This window comes from Oncorhynchus mykiss, chromosome 12, assembly GCF_013265735.2.
Source record: "Oncorhynchus mykiss isolate Arlee chromosome 12, USDA_OmykA_1.1, whole genome shotgun sequence".
Lineage (NCBI taxonomy): Eukaryota > Metazoa > Chordata > Actinopteri > Salmoniformes > Salmonidae > Oncorhynchus > Oncorhynchus mykiss.
In genome coordinates, this window is record NC_048576.1 from 4,177,408 (window position 1) to 4,195,969 (window position 18,562).

Here is an 18,562-nt window from a genome sequence, read left to right on the forward strand (position 1 = left end):
AGACTAGTACTGATAATACAGGGGAGACTAGTACATATAATACAGGGGAGACTAGTACAGATAATACAGGGGAGACTAGTACAGATAATACAGGGAGACTAGTACAGATAAAACAGAGGAGACTAGTACTGATAATACAGTGGAGACTAGTACTGATAATACAGGGGAGACTAGTAGAGATAATACAGGGGAGACTAGTACTGATAATACAGGGGAGACTAGTACAGATAATACAGGGGAGACTAGTACAGATAATACAGGGAGACTAGTACAGATAAAACAGAGGAGACTAGTACTGATAATACAGTGGAGACTAGTACTGATAATACAGGGGAGACTAGTAGAGATAATACAGGGGAGACTAGTACTGATAATACAGGGGAGACTAGTACAGATAATACAGGGGAGACCAGTACAGATAATACAGGGGAAACTAGTACAGATAATACAGGGGAGACTACTACAGATAATACAGGGGAGACTAGTACATATAATACAGGGGAGACCAGTACAGATAATACAGGGGAAACTAGTACAGATAATACAGGGGAGACTAGTACAGATAATACAGGGGAGACTAGTACAGATAATACAGGGGAGACTACTACAGATAATACAGGGGAGACTAGTACAGATAATACAGGGGAGACTAGTACCGATAATACAGAGAGGTGGGAGAGCAAAAGACCCAGGAGTTGAGAGAGCTCTGTATCAGTCCCAGGAGGTGAGAGAGCTCTGTATCAGTCCCAGGAGGTGAGAGAGCTCTGTTTCAGACCCAGGAGGTGAGAGAGCTCTGTATCAGTCCCAGGAGGTGAGAGAGCTCTGTATCAGTCCCAGGAGGTGAGAGAGCTATGTATCAGTCCCAGGAGGTGAGAGAGCTCTGTCCCAGGAGGTGAGAGAGCTCTGTATCAGTCCCAGGAGGTGAGAGAGCTATGTATCAGTCCCAGGAGGTGAGAGAGCTCTGTATCAGTCCCAGGAGGTGAGAGAGCTCTGTAACAGTCCCAGGAGGTGAGAGAGCTCTGTAACAGTCCCAGGAGGTGAGAGAGCTCTGTATCAGTCCCAGGAGGTGAGAGAGCTCTGTATCAGTCCCAGGAGGTGAGAGAGCTATGTATCAGTCCCAGGAGGTGAGAGAGCTCTGTATCAGTCCCAGGAGGTGAGAGAGCTCTGTATCAGTCCCGGGATTTGAGAGAGCTCTGTATTAGTCCCAGAAGGTGAGAGAGCTCTGTAACAGTCCCAGGAGGTGGGAGAGCACTGTAACAGTCCCAGGAGGTGAGAGAGCTCTGTAACAGTCCCAGGAGGTGATAGAGCTCTGTAACAGTCCCAGGAGGTGAGCTAGCTCTGTAACAGACCCAGGAGGTGAGAGAGCTCTGTTACAGTCCCAGGAGGTGAGAGAGCTCTGTATCAGTCCCAGGAGGTAATAGACCACAGTTCCATATGTTCTGTTCTTCCAGCTTCATCACCCATCACAAGGGTTCCGCTTCGCCACGGTCCGGGAGAGCAGTGCCGAGGATTACCTGAAGAAAAGCTTTCCAGAGATGCACGAATACATGAGACGGTACAACGTACCAGCAACCCCAGATGGAATAGAACATCTTAAGTGAGTATACTATACTATACAGTACTGACTCATCACAGCTTTAACATGGGTACCAACATGTTGTCAGTTAAGAACAAATTCTTATTTATGACAGCCTAGGAATGACAGCCTAGGAACAGTGGGTTCACTGCCTTGTTCAGGGGAACAGTTTGTTCACTGCCTTGTTCAGGGGAACAGTGGGTTCACTGCCTTGTTCATGGGAACAGTGGGTTCACTGCCTTGTTCAGGGGAACAGTGGGTTCACTGCCTTGTTCAGGGGAACAGTGGGTTCACTGCCTTGTTCAGGGGCAGGATGACTGATTATTCCCTTGTCAGCTCGGGGATTCGATCTTGCAACCTTTCGGTTACTGGCCCAACACCCTAGCCACTAGGCTACCTGCCACCCCAGTACAGGCTTAATCCCAGCAATGGGAGATTTCATAACTGTTCTGAATATGTCAGAAAATCCTGCATAAAATAATACTCTCAGATCCGTAGGTAACCACCCACAAAGATACACCTGAGACTGCAGATCCGTAAGGTAACCGCCCACAAAGATACACCTGAGACTGCAGATCCACGTGTTATTTTACACACACACATCCGCTGCACAACCTTCCCTCTCTTCTCGCTTTCCTCACCCTCTTTTTGAAACCTCAACTAATTTGATTGACATGAGGACATCACCTATGTTTCTTCCTCATGTTTCTGAACAGCAGAAGTAATAACCCTGGGGCTATTTGAACGAACATACTTGTGTTTGATGTGCTGCCTAGATAACTGCATTGTGACAGAACAATCTGCGTAACGTAGAACAATCTTCGTAACGTAGAACAACCTGCGTAATGTAGAACAATCTGCATAACGTAGAACAATCTTCGTAACGTAGAACAACCTGCGTAACGTAGAACAATCTCCGTAACGTAGAACAATCTGCATAACGTAGAACAATCTGCGTAACGTAGAACAATCTGCATAACGTAGAACAATCTCCGTAACGTAGAACAATCTGCGTAACGTAGAACAATCTGCATAACGTAGAACAATCTCCGTAACGTAGAACAATCTGCGTAACGTAGAACAATCTGCATAACGTAGAACAATCTGCATAACGTAGAACAATCTGCATAACGTAGAACAATCTCCGTAACGTAGAACAATCTGCGTAACGTAGAACAATTTGCGTAAGGTAGAACAATTTGCGTAACTGTCACGTTCGTCGTAACGAGGAGACCAAGGAGCAGTGTGATTGGAATACATTCTCCTTTTATTAAAAAGAAGAACACCTAAACAAACTAACAAAACAACAGAACGAACGTGAAGCTATAAACAACTAGTGCTGACATGCAACTACACATAGACAAAAACCCACAAAACCAAAATGGAAATGGCAACCTAAATAGGATCCCCAATCAGAGACAACGATAAACAGCTGTCTCTGATTGGGAACCAATCCCAGGCCACCATGGACCTACATTTGGCTAGACAAACCAAAACCCCATAGATATACAAAAACCCCTAGACAAGGGAGAAAAAAACACACATACCACCCTCGTCACAACCTGACCTAACCAAAATAATAAAGAAAACAAAGATAACTAAGGTCAGGGCGTGACAGTACACCCCCCCCCCCCCCCCCCCCCCCCCAAAGGTGCGGACTCCTGGCGGCAAACCTAAACCTATATGGGAGGGTCTGAGTGGACATCTAACCTCGGTGGCGGCTCTGGTTCTGGACATTGCCCCCTTCTTTACACTGAGTCCGCTCTTGTAGCACTGACCCGTGGATCATCGTCGGAGGCTCTGGACTGCGGATCCTCACTGCCGGATGTTCTGGACTGGGGACCGTCGCTGGAGACCCCGAACTGTGGCCCGTCGTTGGAGGTTCCGGACTGTGGTCCGTCGTTGGATGTTCCGGTCTGTGAACTGTTGCTGGACGCTCTGGACTGGGTACTATCGCCGGACGCTCTGGACTGCCGAGGCGCACTGTAGGCCTGGTGGGTGGTGTCAGCATTGGTGGTACCGGGCTGGGGACACGCACCTCAGGGCGAGTACGAGGAGCAGGAACAGGGCGTACTGGACCCTGGAGGCGGACTGTAGGCCTGGTGTGTGATGCCGGCACTGGCACTGGTGGTACCGGGCTGGTGACACTCACCTCGGGGCGAGTGCGGGGAGCAGGCACAGGACGTACTGGACTGTAGAGGCGCACTGGAGGTCTGGAGTGTAGACCTGACACAACCAGTCCTGGCTGGATGTTTAGTTTCACCCTGCAAATGCAGGGCGTTGGCACAGGACGCAAACGGCTGTGCAGACTCACTGGAGACACAGTACGCAGAGCCGGCACAGGATATCCTGGTCCAAGGAGGTATACTGGAGACCAGGAGCGCTGAGCCCGCACCCTCCTTCCTGGCAGGAAGCGCGGCCAATGCGAGGAGCTGGAATAGAGAGCACCGGGCTAGAATAGCGCACTGGAGACACCGTGTAACAGCTCCCCACAGTAAGCACGAGGAGTTGGCTCAGGTCTCCGACCTGACTCATGCAAACTCCTTGGGTGGCCTCCCCCCCCCCCAAAAAATGATTGGGGCTGCCTCTCGGGCTTCCGTGCTAGCCGTGTACCTTCATATCGTCGCTGTTCCTCTATTCTCCTGTATTTCTCCTCGTAGTATCGCCGTTCCGCTTTCGCTGCCTCTAATTCCTCCTTAGGACGATACTCCCCCGGCTGTGTCCAGGGTCCTGCTCCATCTAATATCTCCTCCCAGATCCATCTCCCCATTAAGCGCTGTTCCTCCTTTTCACGCTGCTTGGTTCTTGTTAGGTGGGTTATTCTGTCACGTTCGTCGTAACGAGGAGACCAAGGCGCAGCGTGAGATGAATACATTCTCCTTTTATTAAGACGAAGAACACTTCACCAAACTAACAAAATAACCCACAAATCAAAAATGGAAATGGCAACCTAAATAGGATACCCAATCAGAGACAACGATAAACAGCTGTCTCTGATTGGGAACCAATTCAGGCCACCATAGACCTACATTTACATAGACAAAGCAAAACCCCATAGATATACAAAAACAAGACAAAAAAAAAACACATACCACCCTCGTCACACCCTGACCTAACCAAAATAACAAATAAAACAAAGATAACTAAGGTCATGGCGTGACAGTAACGTAGAACAATTTGGTTAAAACCTGTCTAAGACACAGGTTCCGCTAGCGGGACCCCACCCAACATTACGCTGAAAAGGCAGCACGGGAAATTCAAAAGTATTTTATTGAAATATTTAACTTTCACACATTAACAAGTCCAATACAGCAAATGAAAGATAAACATCTTGTTAATCTACCCATCGTGTCCGATTTTTTAAATGTTTTACAGCTAAAACACAACATATATTTATGGTAGATCACCACCAAATCCAAAAAAACACACAGCCATTTTTCCCAGCCCAAGATAGAGTCATAAAAGCAGAGATAGAGAAAAATTAATCACTAACCTTTGATAATCTTCATCAGATGACACTCATAGGACATCATGTTACACAATACGTTTATGTTTTGTTCGATAATATACATATTTATATCCACAAATCTCGGTTTATGTTCAGAAATGCCTCCAAAGTATCCGGAGTAATTACAGAGAGTCATATAACAGAAATACTCATCATAAAATTTGATGGAAGATATACGTTTTACATATAATTAAAGATACACTTGTTCTTAATGCAACCGCTGTGTCAGATTTTACGAAAAAAGCATACCATGCAATAATCTGAGACGGAGCTCAGAAATACACAACATTTCTCCGCCATGTTGGAGTCAACAGAAATACGAAATTACATCATAAATATTCCCTTACCTTTGATGATCTTTCATCAGAATGCAGTGCCAGGAATCCTAGTTCCGCAATAAATCGTTGTTTTGTTCGATAATGTCCATTACTAGTGTCCAATGAGCTACTTTTGCTAGCATGTTTAGTTCACATTAGTTCAAAAGCTGGCGCCGGTCCAGGCGAACTTGGATGCAAACTTCAAAAAGTTATATTCCAGGTCGAATAAAGTGGTCAAACTACAGTGCCTTGCGAAAGTATTCGGCCCCCTTGAACTTTGCGACCTTTTGCCACATTTCAGGTTTCAAACATAAAGATATAAAACTGTATTTTTTTGTGAAGAATCAACAACAAGTGGGACACAATCATGAAGTGGAACGACATTTATTGGATATTTCAAACCTTTTTAACAAATCAAAAACGGAAAAATTGGGCGTGATTAACATAATTCAAACAGTTTTAGAAACTTCAGAGTGTTTTCTATGCAATAGTAATAATACTATGCATATATTAGTATCTGGGACAGAGTAGGAGGCAGTTCACTATCGGCACGCAATTCATCCAAAGTGAAAATGCTGCCCCCTATCCCTAAAAAGGTAACGTAGAAAAATTTGCGGAACACAGAACCCAAACTGGCTGTCCCCCTACACCAATCGTGATCACGACACGCAGGTTAAAATATCAAAACAAACTCTGAAACAAATACATTAATTTGGGGACAGGTCAAAAAGCATTAAACATTTACGGCAATTTAGTTAGCTAGCTTGCACTTGCTAGCTAATTTGTCCTATTTAGATAGCTTGCTGTTGCTAGCTAATTTGTCCTATTTAGATAGCTTGCTGTTGCTAGCTAATTTGTCTTGGGATATAAACATGGAGTTGTTATTTTACCTGAAAAGCACAAGGTCCTCTACTCTGACAATTAATCCACACATAAAACGGCCAACCGAATCGTTTCTATTCATCTCTCCTCCTTCTAGGCTTTTCCTTCTCTTGACTTTATATTGCGATTCGCAACTTTTATAAATTAGGTGCATTACTGCCACTGACCTTGATTGTCTTTCAGTCACCCACGTGGGTTTAACCAATGAGGAGATGGCAAGTGGGTACCTGCTTCTATAAATCAATGAGGAGATGGGAGAGGCAGGACTTGCAGCACTATCTGTGACAGAAATAGAACTGACTTCTATTTTAGCCCTTGGCAACGCAGACGCATGTTGGCGCGCGCGAGCGCCATAGATCTCATAGATTTCAAAATGTATTTGGCAATGCGAGCGGTGTAGTCCGCCTGTAACACTACAACTGTATCTCTCTTCTCAATGATCATGTATTGACCACATTGTTTCATCGAGAGCACATGATTGAAATTCGCCAGCCTGTCTGCCTTTAGCCTGTCTGCCTTTAGCCTGTCTGCCTTTAGCCTGTCTGCCGTTAGCCTGTCTTCCGTTAGCCTGTCTGCCGTTAGGCTGTCTGCCTTTAGCCTGTCTGCCTTTAGCCTGTCTGCCGTTAGCCTGTCTGCCTTTTGCCTGTCTGCCTTTAGCCTGTCTGCCGTTAGCCTGTCTGCCATTAGCCTGTCTGCCTTTAGCCTGTCTGCCTTTAGCCTGTCTGCCGTTAGCCTGTCTGCCGTTAGCCTGTCTGCCTTTAGCCTTTAGCCTGTCGGCCTTTAGCCTGTCTGCCTTTAGCCTGTCTGCCGTTAGCCTGTCTGCCGTTAGGCTGTCTGCCTTTAGCCTGTCTGCCTTTAGCCTGTCTGCCTTTAGCCTGTCTGCCGTTAGCCTGTCTGCCTTTAGCCTGTCTTCCGTTAGCCTGCCTGCCTTTAGCCTGTCTGCCTTTAGCCTGTCTGCCATTAGCCTGTCTGCCTTTAGCCTGTCTGCCTTTAGCCTGTCTGCCGTTAGCCTGTCTGCCGTTAGCCTGTCTGCCTTTAGCCTTTAGCCTGTCTGCCTTTAGCCTGTCTGCCTTTAGCCTGTCTGCCGTTAGCCTGTCTGCCGTTAGGCTGTCTGCCTTTAGCCTGTCTGCCTTTAGCCTGTCTGCCTTTAGCCTGTCTGCCGTTAGCCTGTCTGTCTTTAGCCTGTCTTCCGTTAGCCTGCCTGCCTTTAGCCTGTCTGCCTTTAGCCTGTCTGCCGTTAGCCTGTCTGCCGTTAGCCTGTCTGCCTTTAGCCTTTAGCCTGTCTGCCTTTAGCCTGTCTGCCTTTAGCCTGTCTGCCGTTAGCCTGTCTGCCGTTAGGCTGTCTGCCTTTAGCCTGTCTGCCTTTAGCCTGTCTGCCTTTAGTCTGTCTGCCGTTAGCCTGTCTGCCTTTAGCCTGTCTGCCTTTAGCCTGTCTGCCGTTAGCCTGTCTGCCATTAGCCTGTCTGCCTTTAGCCTGTCTGCCGTTAGCCTGTCTTCCGTTAGCCTGTCTGCCGTTAGGCTGTCTGCCGTTAGGCTGTCTGCCTTTAGCCTGTCTGCCTTTAGCCTGTCTGCCGTTAGCCTGTCTGCCTTTAGCCTGTCTGCCGTTAGCCTGTCTGCTTTTAGCCTTTAGCCTGTCTGCCGTTAGCCTGTCTGCCTTTAGCCTGTCTGCCTTTAGCCTGTCTGCCTTTAGCCTTTAGCCTGTCTGCCTTTAGCCTGTCTGCCTTTAGCCAATATTTGCAATGAAAATATATCCTTCAATCGCTATTAAGAGTGTCTGTGTCTTGCTTGTGTTTGATATGCTGTCTAAATAGCTGCATGTGGCCTATTCCCTACTGAAAAAAAAACATTACATTGCTACTTAGACTGCCTGTTTGTGTCGTGCTTATGTTTGTAATAGTCTGGTACAACAGACAAAGACGTTTTGCAAACCACACCAAGACTATGTAGAAAACCCAGCATATGCTCTTGGATCTTTAGCTGTCAGGAAGAAAGGTCTATGAAATAACACATGGAATCATGCAGTAAACAAATAACTGTTAAACAAATCACAATATATTTCATATTTTAGATTCTTCAAAGTAGCCACCCTTTTCCATTGATGACATATTTGCACACTCTTGGCATTCTCTCTACCTGCTTCATGAGGTAGTCACCTGGAATGCATTTCAATTAACAGGTGCGCCTTGTTAAATGTTAATTTATGGAATTTCTTCCCTTCTTAATATGTTTTAGCCAATCAGTTGTGGCTTGACAAGGTAGGGGTGGTATACAGAATATAGCCCTATTTGGTAAAAGACTAAGTTCATATTATGGCAAGAACAGCTCAAATAAGCAAAGAGAAACGACCATCCATCACTACTTTAAGACATGAAGGTCAGTCAATATGGAAAATTGCAAGAACTTGGATTGTTTCTTCAAGTGCAGTTGCAAAAAACCTCAAGAGCAATAATGAAACTAGCTCTCATGAGGACCGCCACAGGAAAGGAAGACCTCGTTCATTAAAGTTACCAGCCTCATAAATTCCAGCCCAAATAAATGCTTCACAGAGTTCAAGTAACAGACACATCAACTGTTCCGAGAAGACTGCGTGAATTAGGCCTTCATTGTCGAATTGCTGCCAAGAAACCACTGCTAAAGGACACCAATAACAAGAAGAGACTTGCTTGGGCCAAGAAACATGAGCAATGGACATTAGAGTGGTGGAAATCTATCCTTGGTCTGATGAGTCCAAATTTGAGATTGTTGGTTCCAACCGCCGTGTCTTTTTCAGATGCAAAGTAGGTGAACGGATGATCTCCGCATGTGTGATTCCCACCGTGAAGCAGGAAGGAGGGGGTATGATGGTTTGGGGTTCCTTTCCTGGTGACGCTGGCTGTGATTTATTTAGATTTCAAGGCACACTTAACCAGCATGGCTACCACAGCATTCTGAAGCGATAAGCCATCCCTTCTCATTTGCGCTTAGTGGGACTATCATTTGTTTTTCAGCAGGACAATTACACAACACACCTCCAGGCTGTGTAAGGGTTGACCAAGAAGGAGAGTGATGGATTACTGCATCAGATGACCTGGCCTCCACAATCATCCGACCTCAACCCAATTGAGATGGTTTGGGTTGAGTCGGACCGCAGAGTGAATGAGAAAAAGCCAACAACTGCTCAGCATATGTGGGAACTCCTTCAAGACTGTTGGAAAAGCATTCCAGGTGAAGCTGGTTGAGAGAATGCCAAGAGTTTGCAAAGCTGTCATCAAGACAAAGGGTAGCTACTTTGAAGAATATAAAATACATTTTGATAGTTTAACACCTTGTTGGTTTCTACATGTGTTATTTCTTAGTTTTGATGTCTTCACTATTATTCTACAATGTAGAAAATAGTAAACATTTAGAAAACCTTTTGATGAGTAGGTGTGTCCAAACATTTGACTGCTACTGTAAATATTTGGAGAAGCAATGTCAGAGCGGCATATACTAAGATACAGTAGAATAGAATACAGTATATACATGTGAGATTAGTAATGTAAAATATGTAAACATTATTAAAGTGACTAGTGTTCTATTATTAAAGTGGCCATTGATTTCAAGTCTATGTATATAGGAAAGCAGCATCTAATGTGCTAGATGGCTGTTTACTGTAACAGTCTGAAGGCCTTGAGATAGATGCAGTTTCTCAGTCTCTCGGCTTGAGTCTGCATTATAGTTTTGGCTTAGTCTGTCTGGAGTTTGCTTGAGCCTACATGGAGTTGGCTTGAGTATGCCTGGAGTTGGCTTGAGAATGCCTGGAGTTGGCTTGAGTATGCCTGGAGTTGGCTTGAGTATGCCTGGAATTGGTTTGAGTCTGCCTGGAGTTGGCTTGAGTCTGCCTGGAGTTGGCTTGAGTCTGACTGGAGTTGGCTAAATTAAAGCCCCCTAAGGCCGATGTCAGCACTCCAACGGACATCGAATTAGCATAATACAAAAGTCCTCTTAAAAATCTGTCAGTTTATACTAGAGAGATATATTTTTTGCATTGGATGCGTTTCAATCCACTGCATCTGCTTATGACGTACTTCCGCATGTGCGGTGAAGGGTGACAGAGCTCGACCAGTGTTTGTCAGACCATGAGACAGCCCATCTGCGTTGAAAGGTGACAGAGCCAGACCAGTGTTTGTCAGACCGTGAGACAGCCCATCTGCTTCGCGTTCCTAGGAAACTATGCAGTTTTTTGTTTTTTTACGTGTTATTTCTTACATTGGTACCCCAGGTCATCTTAGGTTTAATTACATACAGTCGAGAAGAACTTCTGAATATAAGAGCAGCGTCAACTCACCATCAGTACGACCAAGAATATGACTTTCGCGAAGCGGATCCTGTGTTCTGCCTTTCACCCAGGACAACGGAATGGATCCCAGCCGGCGACCCAAAAAAAACAACTTCGTAAAAGGGGGAAACGAAGCGGTCTTCTGGTCAGGCTCCAGAGACTGGCACATCGCGCGCCACTCCCTAGCATTCTACTCGCCAATGTCCAGTCTCTTGACAACAAGGTTGATGAAATCCGAGCAAGGGTAGCATTCCAGAGGGACATCAGAGACTGTAACGTTCTTTGCTTCACGGAAACATGGCTCACTGGAGAGACGCTATCGGAGTCAGTGCAGCCAGCTGGTTTCTCCACGCATCGCGCCGACAGAAACAAACATATTTTTGGTAAGAAGAGGGGTATGCTTCATGGTTAACGAGACGTGGTGTGGCCACAACAACATACAGGAACTCAAGTCCTTCTGTTCACCTGATTTAGAATTCCTCACAATCAAATGTCGACCGCATTATCTACCAAGGGAATTCTCTTCGATTATAATCACAGCCGTATATATTCCCCCCCAAGCAGACACATCGATGGCTCTGAACGAACTTTATTTGACTCTTTGCAAACTGGAATGCATATATCCTGTGGCTGCATTCATTGTAGCTGGGGATTTTAACAAGGCTAATCTGAAAACAAGACTCCCTAAATTGTATCAGCATATCGATTGCGCAACCAGGGCTGGAAAAACCTTGGATCATTGCTATTCTAACTTCCGCGACGCATATAAGGCCATGCCCCGCTCTCCTTTCGGAAAAGCTGACCACGACTCCATTTTGTTGATCCCTGCCTACAGACAGAAACTAAAGCAAGAAGCTCCCGCGCTGAGGTCTGTTCAACGCTGGTCCGACCAATCTGATTCCACACTCCAAGACTGCTTCCATCACGTGGACTGGGATATGTTTCGTATTGCATCAAACAATAACATTGACTTATACGCTGATTCGGTGAGCGAGTTCATTAGAACGTGCGTTGAAGATGTCGTTCCCATAGCAACGATTAAAACATTCCCAAACCAGAAACCGTGGATTGATGGCAGCATTCGCGTGAAACTGAAAGCGCGAACCACTGCTTTTAATCAGGGCAAGGTGACCGGAAACATGACCGAATACAAACAGTGTAGCTATTCCCTCCCCAAGGCAATCAAACAAGCTAAGCATCAGTATAGAGACAAAGTATAATCTCAATTCTAACGGCTCAGACACAAGAGATATGTGGCAGGGTCTACAGTCAATCACGGATTACAAAAAGAAAACCAGCCCCGTCACGGACCAGGATGTCTTGCTCCCAGGCAGACTAAATAACTTTTTTACCCGCTTTGAGGACAATACAGTGACACGGCCTGCAACCAAAACATGCGGACACTCCTTCACTACAGCCGACGTGAGGAAAACATTTAAACGTGTTAACCTTCGCAAGGCTGCAGGCCCAGTCGGCATCCCCAGCCGCGCCCTCAGAGCATGCGCAGACCAGCTGGCTGGTGTGTTTACGGACATATTCAATCAATCCCTATCCCAGTCTGTTGTTCCCACATGCTTCAAGAGGGCCACCATTGTTCCTGTTCCCAAGAAAGCTAAGGTAACTGAGCTAAACGACTACCGCCCCGTAGCACTCACTTCCGTCATCATGAAGTGCTTTGAGAGACTAGTCAAGGACCATATCACCTCCACCCTACCTGACACCCTAGACCCACTCCAATTTGCTTCCCGCCCAAATAGGTCCACAGACGATGCAATCTCAACCACACTGCACACTGCCCTAACCCATCTGGACAAGAGGAATACCTATGTGAGAATGCTGTTCATCGACTACAGCTCGGTGTTTAACACCATAGTGCCCTCCAAGCTCGTCATCAAGCTCGAGACCCTGGGTCTCGACCCCGCCCTGTGCAACTGGGTACTGGACTTCCTGACGGGCCGCCCCCAGGTGGTGAGGGTAGGCAACAACATCTCCACCCCGCTGATCCTCAACACTGGGGCCCCACAAGGGTGCGTTCTGAGCCCTCTCCTGTACTCCCTGTTCACCCACGACGGTGTGGCCACGCACGCCTCCAACTCAATCATCAAGTTTGCGGACGACACAACAGTGGTAGGCTTGATTACCAACAACGACGAGACGGCCTACAGGGAGGAGGTGAGGGCCCTCGGAGTGTGGTGTCAGGAAAATAACCTCACACTCAACGTCAACAAAACTAAGGAGATGATTGTGGACTTCAGGAAACAGCAGAGGGAACAACCCCCTATCCACATCGATGGAACAGTAGTGGAGAGGGTAGTACGTTTTAAGTTCCTCGGCGTACACATCACAGACAAACTGAATTGGTCCACCCACACAGACAGCATCGTGAAGAAGGAGGAGGCTGAAGAAATTTGGCTTGTCACCAAAAGCACTCACAAACTTCTACAGATGCACAATCGAGAGCATCCTGTCGGGCTATATCACCGCCTGGTACGGCAACTGCTCCGCCCACAACCGTAAGGCTCTCCAGAGGGTAGTGAGGTCTGCACAACGCATCACCGGGGGCAAACTACCTGCCCTCCAGGACACCTACACCACCCGATGTCACAGGAAGGCCATAAAGATCATCAATTACAACAACCACCCGAGCCACTGCCTGTTCACCCCGCTATCATCCAGAAGGCGAGGTCAGTACAGGTGAATCAAAGCTGGGACCGAGAGACTGAAAAACAACTTCTATCTCAAGGCCATCAGACTGTTAAACAGCCACCACTAACATTGAGTGGCTGCTGCCAACACACTGACTCAACTCCAGCCACATTAATAATGGGAATTGATGGGAAATGATGTAAAATATATCACTAGCCACTTTAAACAATGCTACCTAATATAATGTTTACATACCCTACATTATTCATCTCATATGTATATGTATATACTGTACTCTATATCATCTACTGCATCTTTATGTAATACATGTATCACTAGCCACTTTAACTATGCCACTTTGTTTACATACCCTACATTACTCATCTCATATGTATATACTGTACTCTATACCATCTACTGCATCTTGCCTATGCCACTCTGTACCATCACTCATTCATATATCTTTATGTACATATTCTTTATCCCCTTACACTTGTGTCATTAAGGTAGTAGTTTTGGAATTGTTAGCTAGATTACTTGTTGGTTATTACAGCATTGTCGGAACTAGAAGCACAAGCATTTCGCTACACTCGCATTAACATCTGCTAACCATGTGTATGTGACAAATAAAATTGGATTTGATTTGAGCTAGACCAGTGTTTGTCAGACCAGGAGACAGCCCATCTGCGGTGAAAGGTGACAGAGCTAGACCAGTGTTTGTCAGACCAGGAGACAGCCCATCTGAGGTGGAAGGTGACAGAGCTACAGCAGTGTTTATCAGACCAGGAGACAACCCATCTGCTGTGAAGGGTGACAGAGCTAGACCAGTGTTTGTCAGACCAGGAGACAGCCCATCTGAGGTGAAAGGTGACAGAGCTAGACCAGTGTTTGTCAGACCAGGAGACATCCTGAAAATCGGTCTTCTCATAAAATCATCTGTAGTGTCCGAATGGTTTGGCCTACATATTATGACCCCTTCATGGAAAGATGAGACTCTCGCCAACACAACAGTGTTCTCCATTTTGCTCTATGACCCCCCCCCCCCCCCCACAAGCGTCTTGGGACTCATCTGTACAGCAGATTTGCCAATTTCTGTGTATAGTGTCCGAACATTTTGGACTACACACTAATATGACCACTCTGTGGAAAGGTGAGAATCTCACAAACACGTACATGCCGGTAGTTTTTCTCTTCCCACAGGCCTCACAAGACTTGTCTGAAGGTCCCCCGGTATCATTTGAAAAAAATCATGGACGTATATATGGAGACTGTTTAATGCCAAAAATAAAGGGTTAAACACATTGCAAAAAAATAACCAATGTTTACAGATTTCTTCTTATGTCTCTCAGATATAGGACAGACACTTCAGAACAAACTTCCTTTAAAAAATGTTTTGGGAATTATTTGTTATTCCATGTAGTGAATCTGTTATTCAATGTGTTTTTCATCTAATTATTGTTTAATATAAAAATATATATACTTCAAGGGGTCTTCAAATTGTAAATCAAATAGCAAAATTGTCCCTTGTATGACCTTAAAACAATTTCATATAGCTTAGTAGACCCCCCCCCCCCCCCCCTTCTCCCACACAGCTTAGACAGAGTTAGACTCTCTTTTAGAGTTAGCTTGAGCCTGCCTGGAATTGGATTGAGTCTGTCTGGAGAGCTTGAATCTGCTTGGAGTTGGCTTGAGTCTGCATGGAGTTGGCTTGAGTCTGTCTGGAGAGCTTGAATCTGCTTGGAGTTGGCTTGAGTCTACCTTGAGAGCTTGCATCTGCCTGGAGTTGGCTTGAGTCTACCTTGAGAGCTTGCATCTGCCTGGAGTTGGCTTGAGTCTACCTTGAGAGCTTGCATCTGCCTGGAGTTGGCTTGAGTCTGTCTGGAGAACCTGAATCTGCTTGGAGTTGGCTTGAGTCTGCATGGAGTTGTCTTGAGTCTGTCTGGAGAGCTTGAATCTGGCTAGAATGGGATTTGCAGTTTTTAAAACTTTTCTATTGGTATATTTTGTTCGAACAGATAAAGTTGAAACCCAGGTCTACTGGGGTGGTATCTATCCACCCCGCCCTTTTGATCCTGTCCAACCAATCTGAAACTGTCTCCAACTCTGCTCCCCAATCTGAAACTGTCTCCAACTCTGCTACCCAATCTGAAACTGTCTCCAACTCTGCAACCCAATCTGAAACTGTCCCCAATTCTGCTCCCCAATCTGAAACTGTCTCCAACTCTGCTACCCAATCTGAAACTGTCTCCAACTCTGCTACCCAATCTGAAACTGTCTCCAACTCTGCTACCTAATCTGAAACTGTCTCCAACTCTGCTACCCAATCTGAAACTGTCTCCAACTCTGCTACCCAATCTGAAACTGTCTCCAACTCTGCTACCCAATCTGAAACTGTCTCCAACTGTGCTACCCAATCTGAAACTGTCTCCAACTCTGCTACCCAATCTGAAACTGTCTCCAACTGTGCTACCCAATCTGAAACTGTCTCCAACTGTGCTACCCAATCTGAAACTGTCTCCAACTCTGCTACCCAATCTGAAACTGTCTCCAACTCTCTTACCCAATCTGAAACTGTCTCCAGGCATCATCAATATCAAACTATACTTCCGGAAATGAGTAACAACATTAGTGGCCCTGTGCTTTGTTCACTTTTTTCTTTTTGAAATCTGAAACTGTTTCTCAAGTCATCTCACATCTTCTGTGGAGCAGAGCAGAGCCGAGTTAATGGAGCTGGGCGCTGAGATCGGGTTGACAGAATATACAATATCTTTCTCCCATTGTGCGAGAGGACAGGACTATTCTATGGGAAGACTGGCACTTGGTTTGAAATGTTAAGATCCATTCATTTTGACAAGGAATTGCAAACTGTGTCTGCTTGTCTGGGTTTCATTCAAAAACAGCATTAATATACAGTGCCTTGCGAAAGTATTCGGCCCCCTTGAACTTTGCGACCTTTTGCCACATTTCAGGCTTCAAACATAAAGATATAAAACTGTATTTTTTTTGTGAAGAATCAACAACAAGTGGGACACAATCATGAAGTGGAACGACATTTATTGGATATTTTAAACTTCGCTTGGGGTATGTCTCTATCAGTTTTGCACATCGAGAGACTGACATTTTTTCCCATTCCTCCTTGCAAAACAGCTCGAGCTCAGTGAGGTTGGATGGAGAGCATTTGTGAACAGCAGTTTTCAGTTCTTTCCACAGATTCTCGATTGGATTCAGGTCTGGACTTTGACTGGCCAATTCTAGCACCTGGATAATTTTATTTTTGAACCATTCCATTGTAGATTTTGCTTTATGTTTTGGATCATTGTCTTGTTGGAAGACAAATCTCCATCCCAGTCTCAGGTCTTTTGCAGACTCCATCAGGTTTTCTTCCAGAATGGTCCTGTATTTGGCTCCATCCATCTTCCCATCAATTTTAACCATCTTCCCTGTCCCTGCTGAAGAAAAGCAGTCCCAAACCATGATCCTGCCACCACCATGTTTGACAGTGGGGATGGTGTGTTCAGGGTGATGAGCTGTGTTGCTTTTACGCCAAACATAACATTTTGCATTGTTGCCAAAAAGTTCAATTTTGGTTTCATCTGACCAGAGCACCTTCTTCCACATGTTTGGTGTGTCTCCCAAGTGGCTTGTGGCAAACTTTAAACAACACTTTTTATGGATATCTTTAAGAAATGGCTTTCTTCTTGCCACTCTTCCATAAAGGCCAGATTTGTGCAATATACGACTGATTGTTGTCCTATGGACAGAGTCTCCCACCTCAGCTGTAGATCTCTGCAGTTCATCCAGAGTGATCATGGGCCTCTTGGCTGCATCTCTGATCAGTCTTCTCCTTGTATGAGCTGAAAGTTTAGAGGGACGGCCAGGTCTTGGTAGATTTTCAGTGGTCTGATACTCCTTCCATTTCAATATTATCGCTTGCACAGTGCTCCTTGGGATGTTTAAAGCTTGGGAAATCTTTTTGTATCCAAATCCGGCTTTAAACTTATCTCGGACCTGCCTGGTGTGTTCCTTGTTCTTCATGATGCTCTCTGCGCTTTTGACGGACCTCTGAGACTATCACAGTGCAGGTGCATTTATACGGAGACTTGATTACACACAGGTGGATTGTATTCATCATCATTAGTCATTTAGGTCAACATTGGATCATTCAGAGATCCTTACTGAACTTCTGGAGAGAGTTTTCTGCACTGAAAGTAAAGGGGCTGAATAATTTTGCACGCCCAATTTTTCAGTTTTTGATTTGTTAAAAAAGTTTGAAATATCCAATAAATGTCGTTCCACTTCATGATTGTGTCCCACTTGTTGTTGATTCTTCACAAAAAAATACAGTTTTATATCTTTATGTTTGAAGCCTGAAATGTGGCAAAAGGTCGCAAAGTTCAAGGGGGCTGAATACTTTCGCAAGGCACTGTATATATAAAATTTTAAACACTGTATTTAGTGTTAATAGTTTGTATTTGTATTTATTTGTTCCTGCCACAGCAGCTACCCTTCCTGGGGTTTATTATGGATCCCCATTAGTTCCTGCCACAGCAGCAGCTACTCTTCCTGGGGTTTATTATGGATCCCCATTAGTTCCTGCCACAGCAGCAGCTACTCTTCCTGGGGTTTATTATGGATCCCCATTAGTTCCTGCCACAGCAGCTACCCTTCCTGGGGTTTATTATGGATCCCCATTAGTTCCTGCCAAGGCAGCAGCTACTCTTCCTGGGGTTTATTATGGATCCCCATTAGTTCCTGCCACAGCAGCTACCCTTCCTGGGGTTTATTATGGATCCCCATTAGTTCCTGCCACAGCAGCAGCTACTCTTCCTGGGGTTTATTATGGATCCCCATTAGTTCCTGCCACAGCAGCAGCTACTCTTCCTGGGGTTTATTATGGATCCCCGTTAGTTCCTGCCACAGCACCAGCTACTCTTCCTGGGGTTTATTATGGATCCCCATTAGTTCCTGACAAGGCAGCAGCTACTCTTCCTGGGGTTTATTATGTATCGCCGTTAGTTCCTACCAAGACAGCAGCTACTCTTCCTGGGGTTTATTATGGATCCCCATTAGTTCCTACCAAGGCAGCAGCTACTCTTCCTGGGGTTTATTATGGATCCCCATTAGTTCCTGTCAAGGCAGCAGCTACTCTTCCTGGGGTTTATTATGGATCAACATTAGTTCCTGCTACAGCAGCAGCTACTCTTCCTGGTTGCCAAACACATTAAGACACTTACATCACACATAAAACAAAAGATAAAACAGTACATCCTATAACATCAATAGACCACTACATATCTATAATACTAAATGTTTTATATCACCATACACACTTATTA

The 18,562-nt window shown here is 45.4% G+C and overlaps 1 protein-coding gene across 1 annotated transcript in view; it reads left to right on the plus strand.

Annotated features, from left to right (window-relative positions):
* Positions 1-18,562, plus strand: part of LOC110536763 (glutamate receptor ionotropic, NMDA 3A-like) — an 89,921-nt gene that overhangs the window by 41,088 nt on the left and 30,271 nt on the right. The window contains exon 5 of the mRNA XM_036936735.1: positions 1,452-1,597. Coding sequence (XP_036792630.1) covers positions 1,452-1,597 — 146 coding nt within the window. The remainder of the gene's footprint in view (positions 1-1,451; positions 1,598-18,562) is intronic.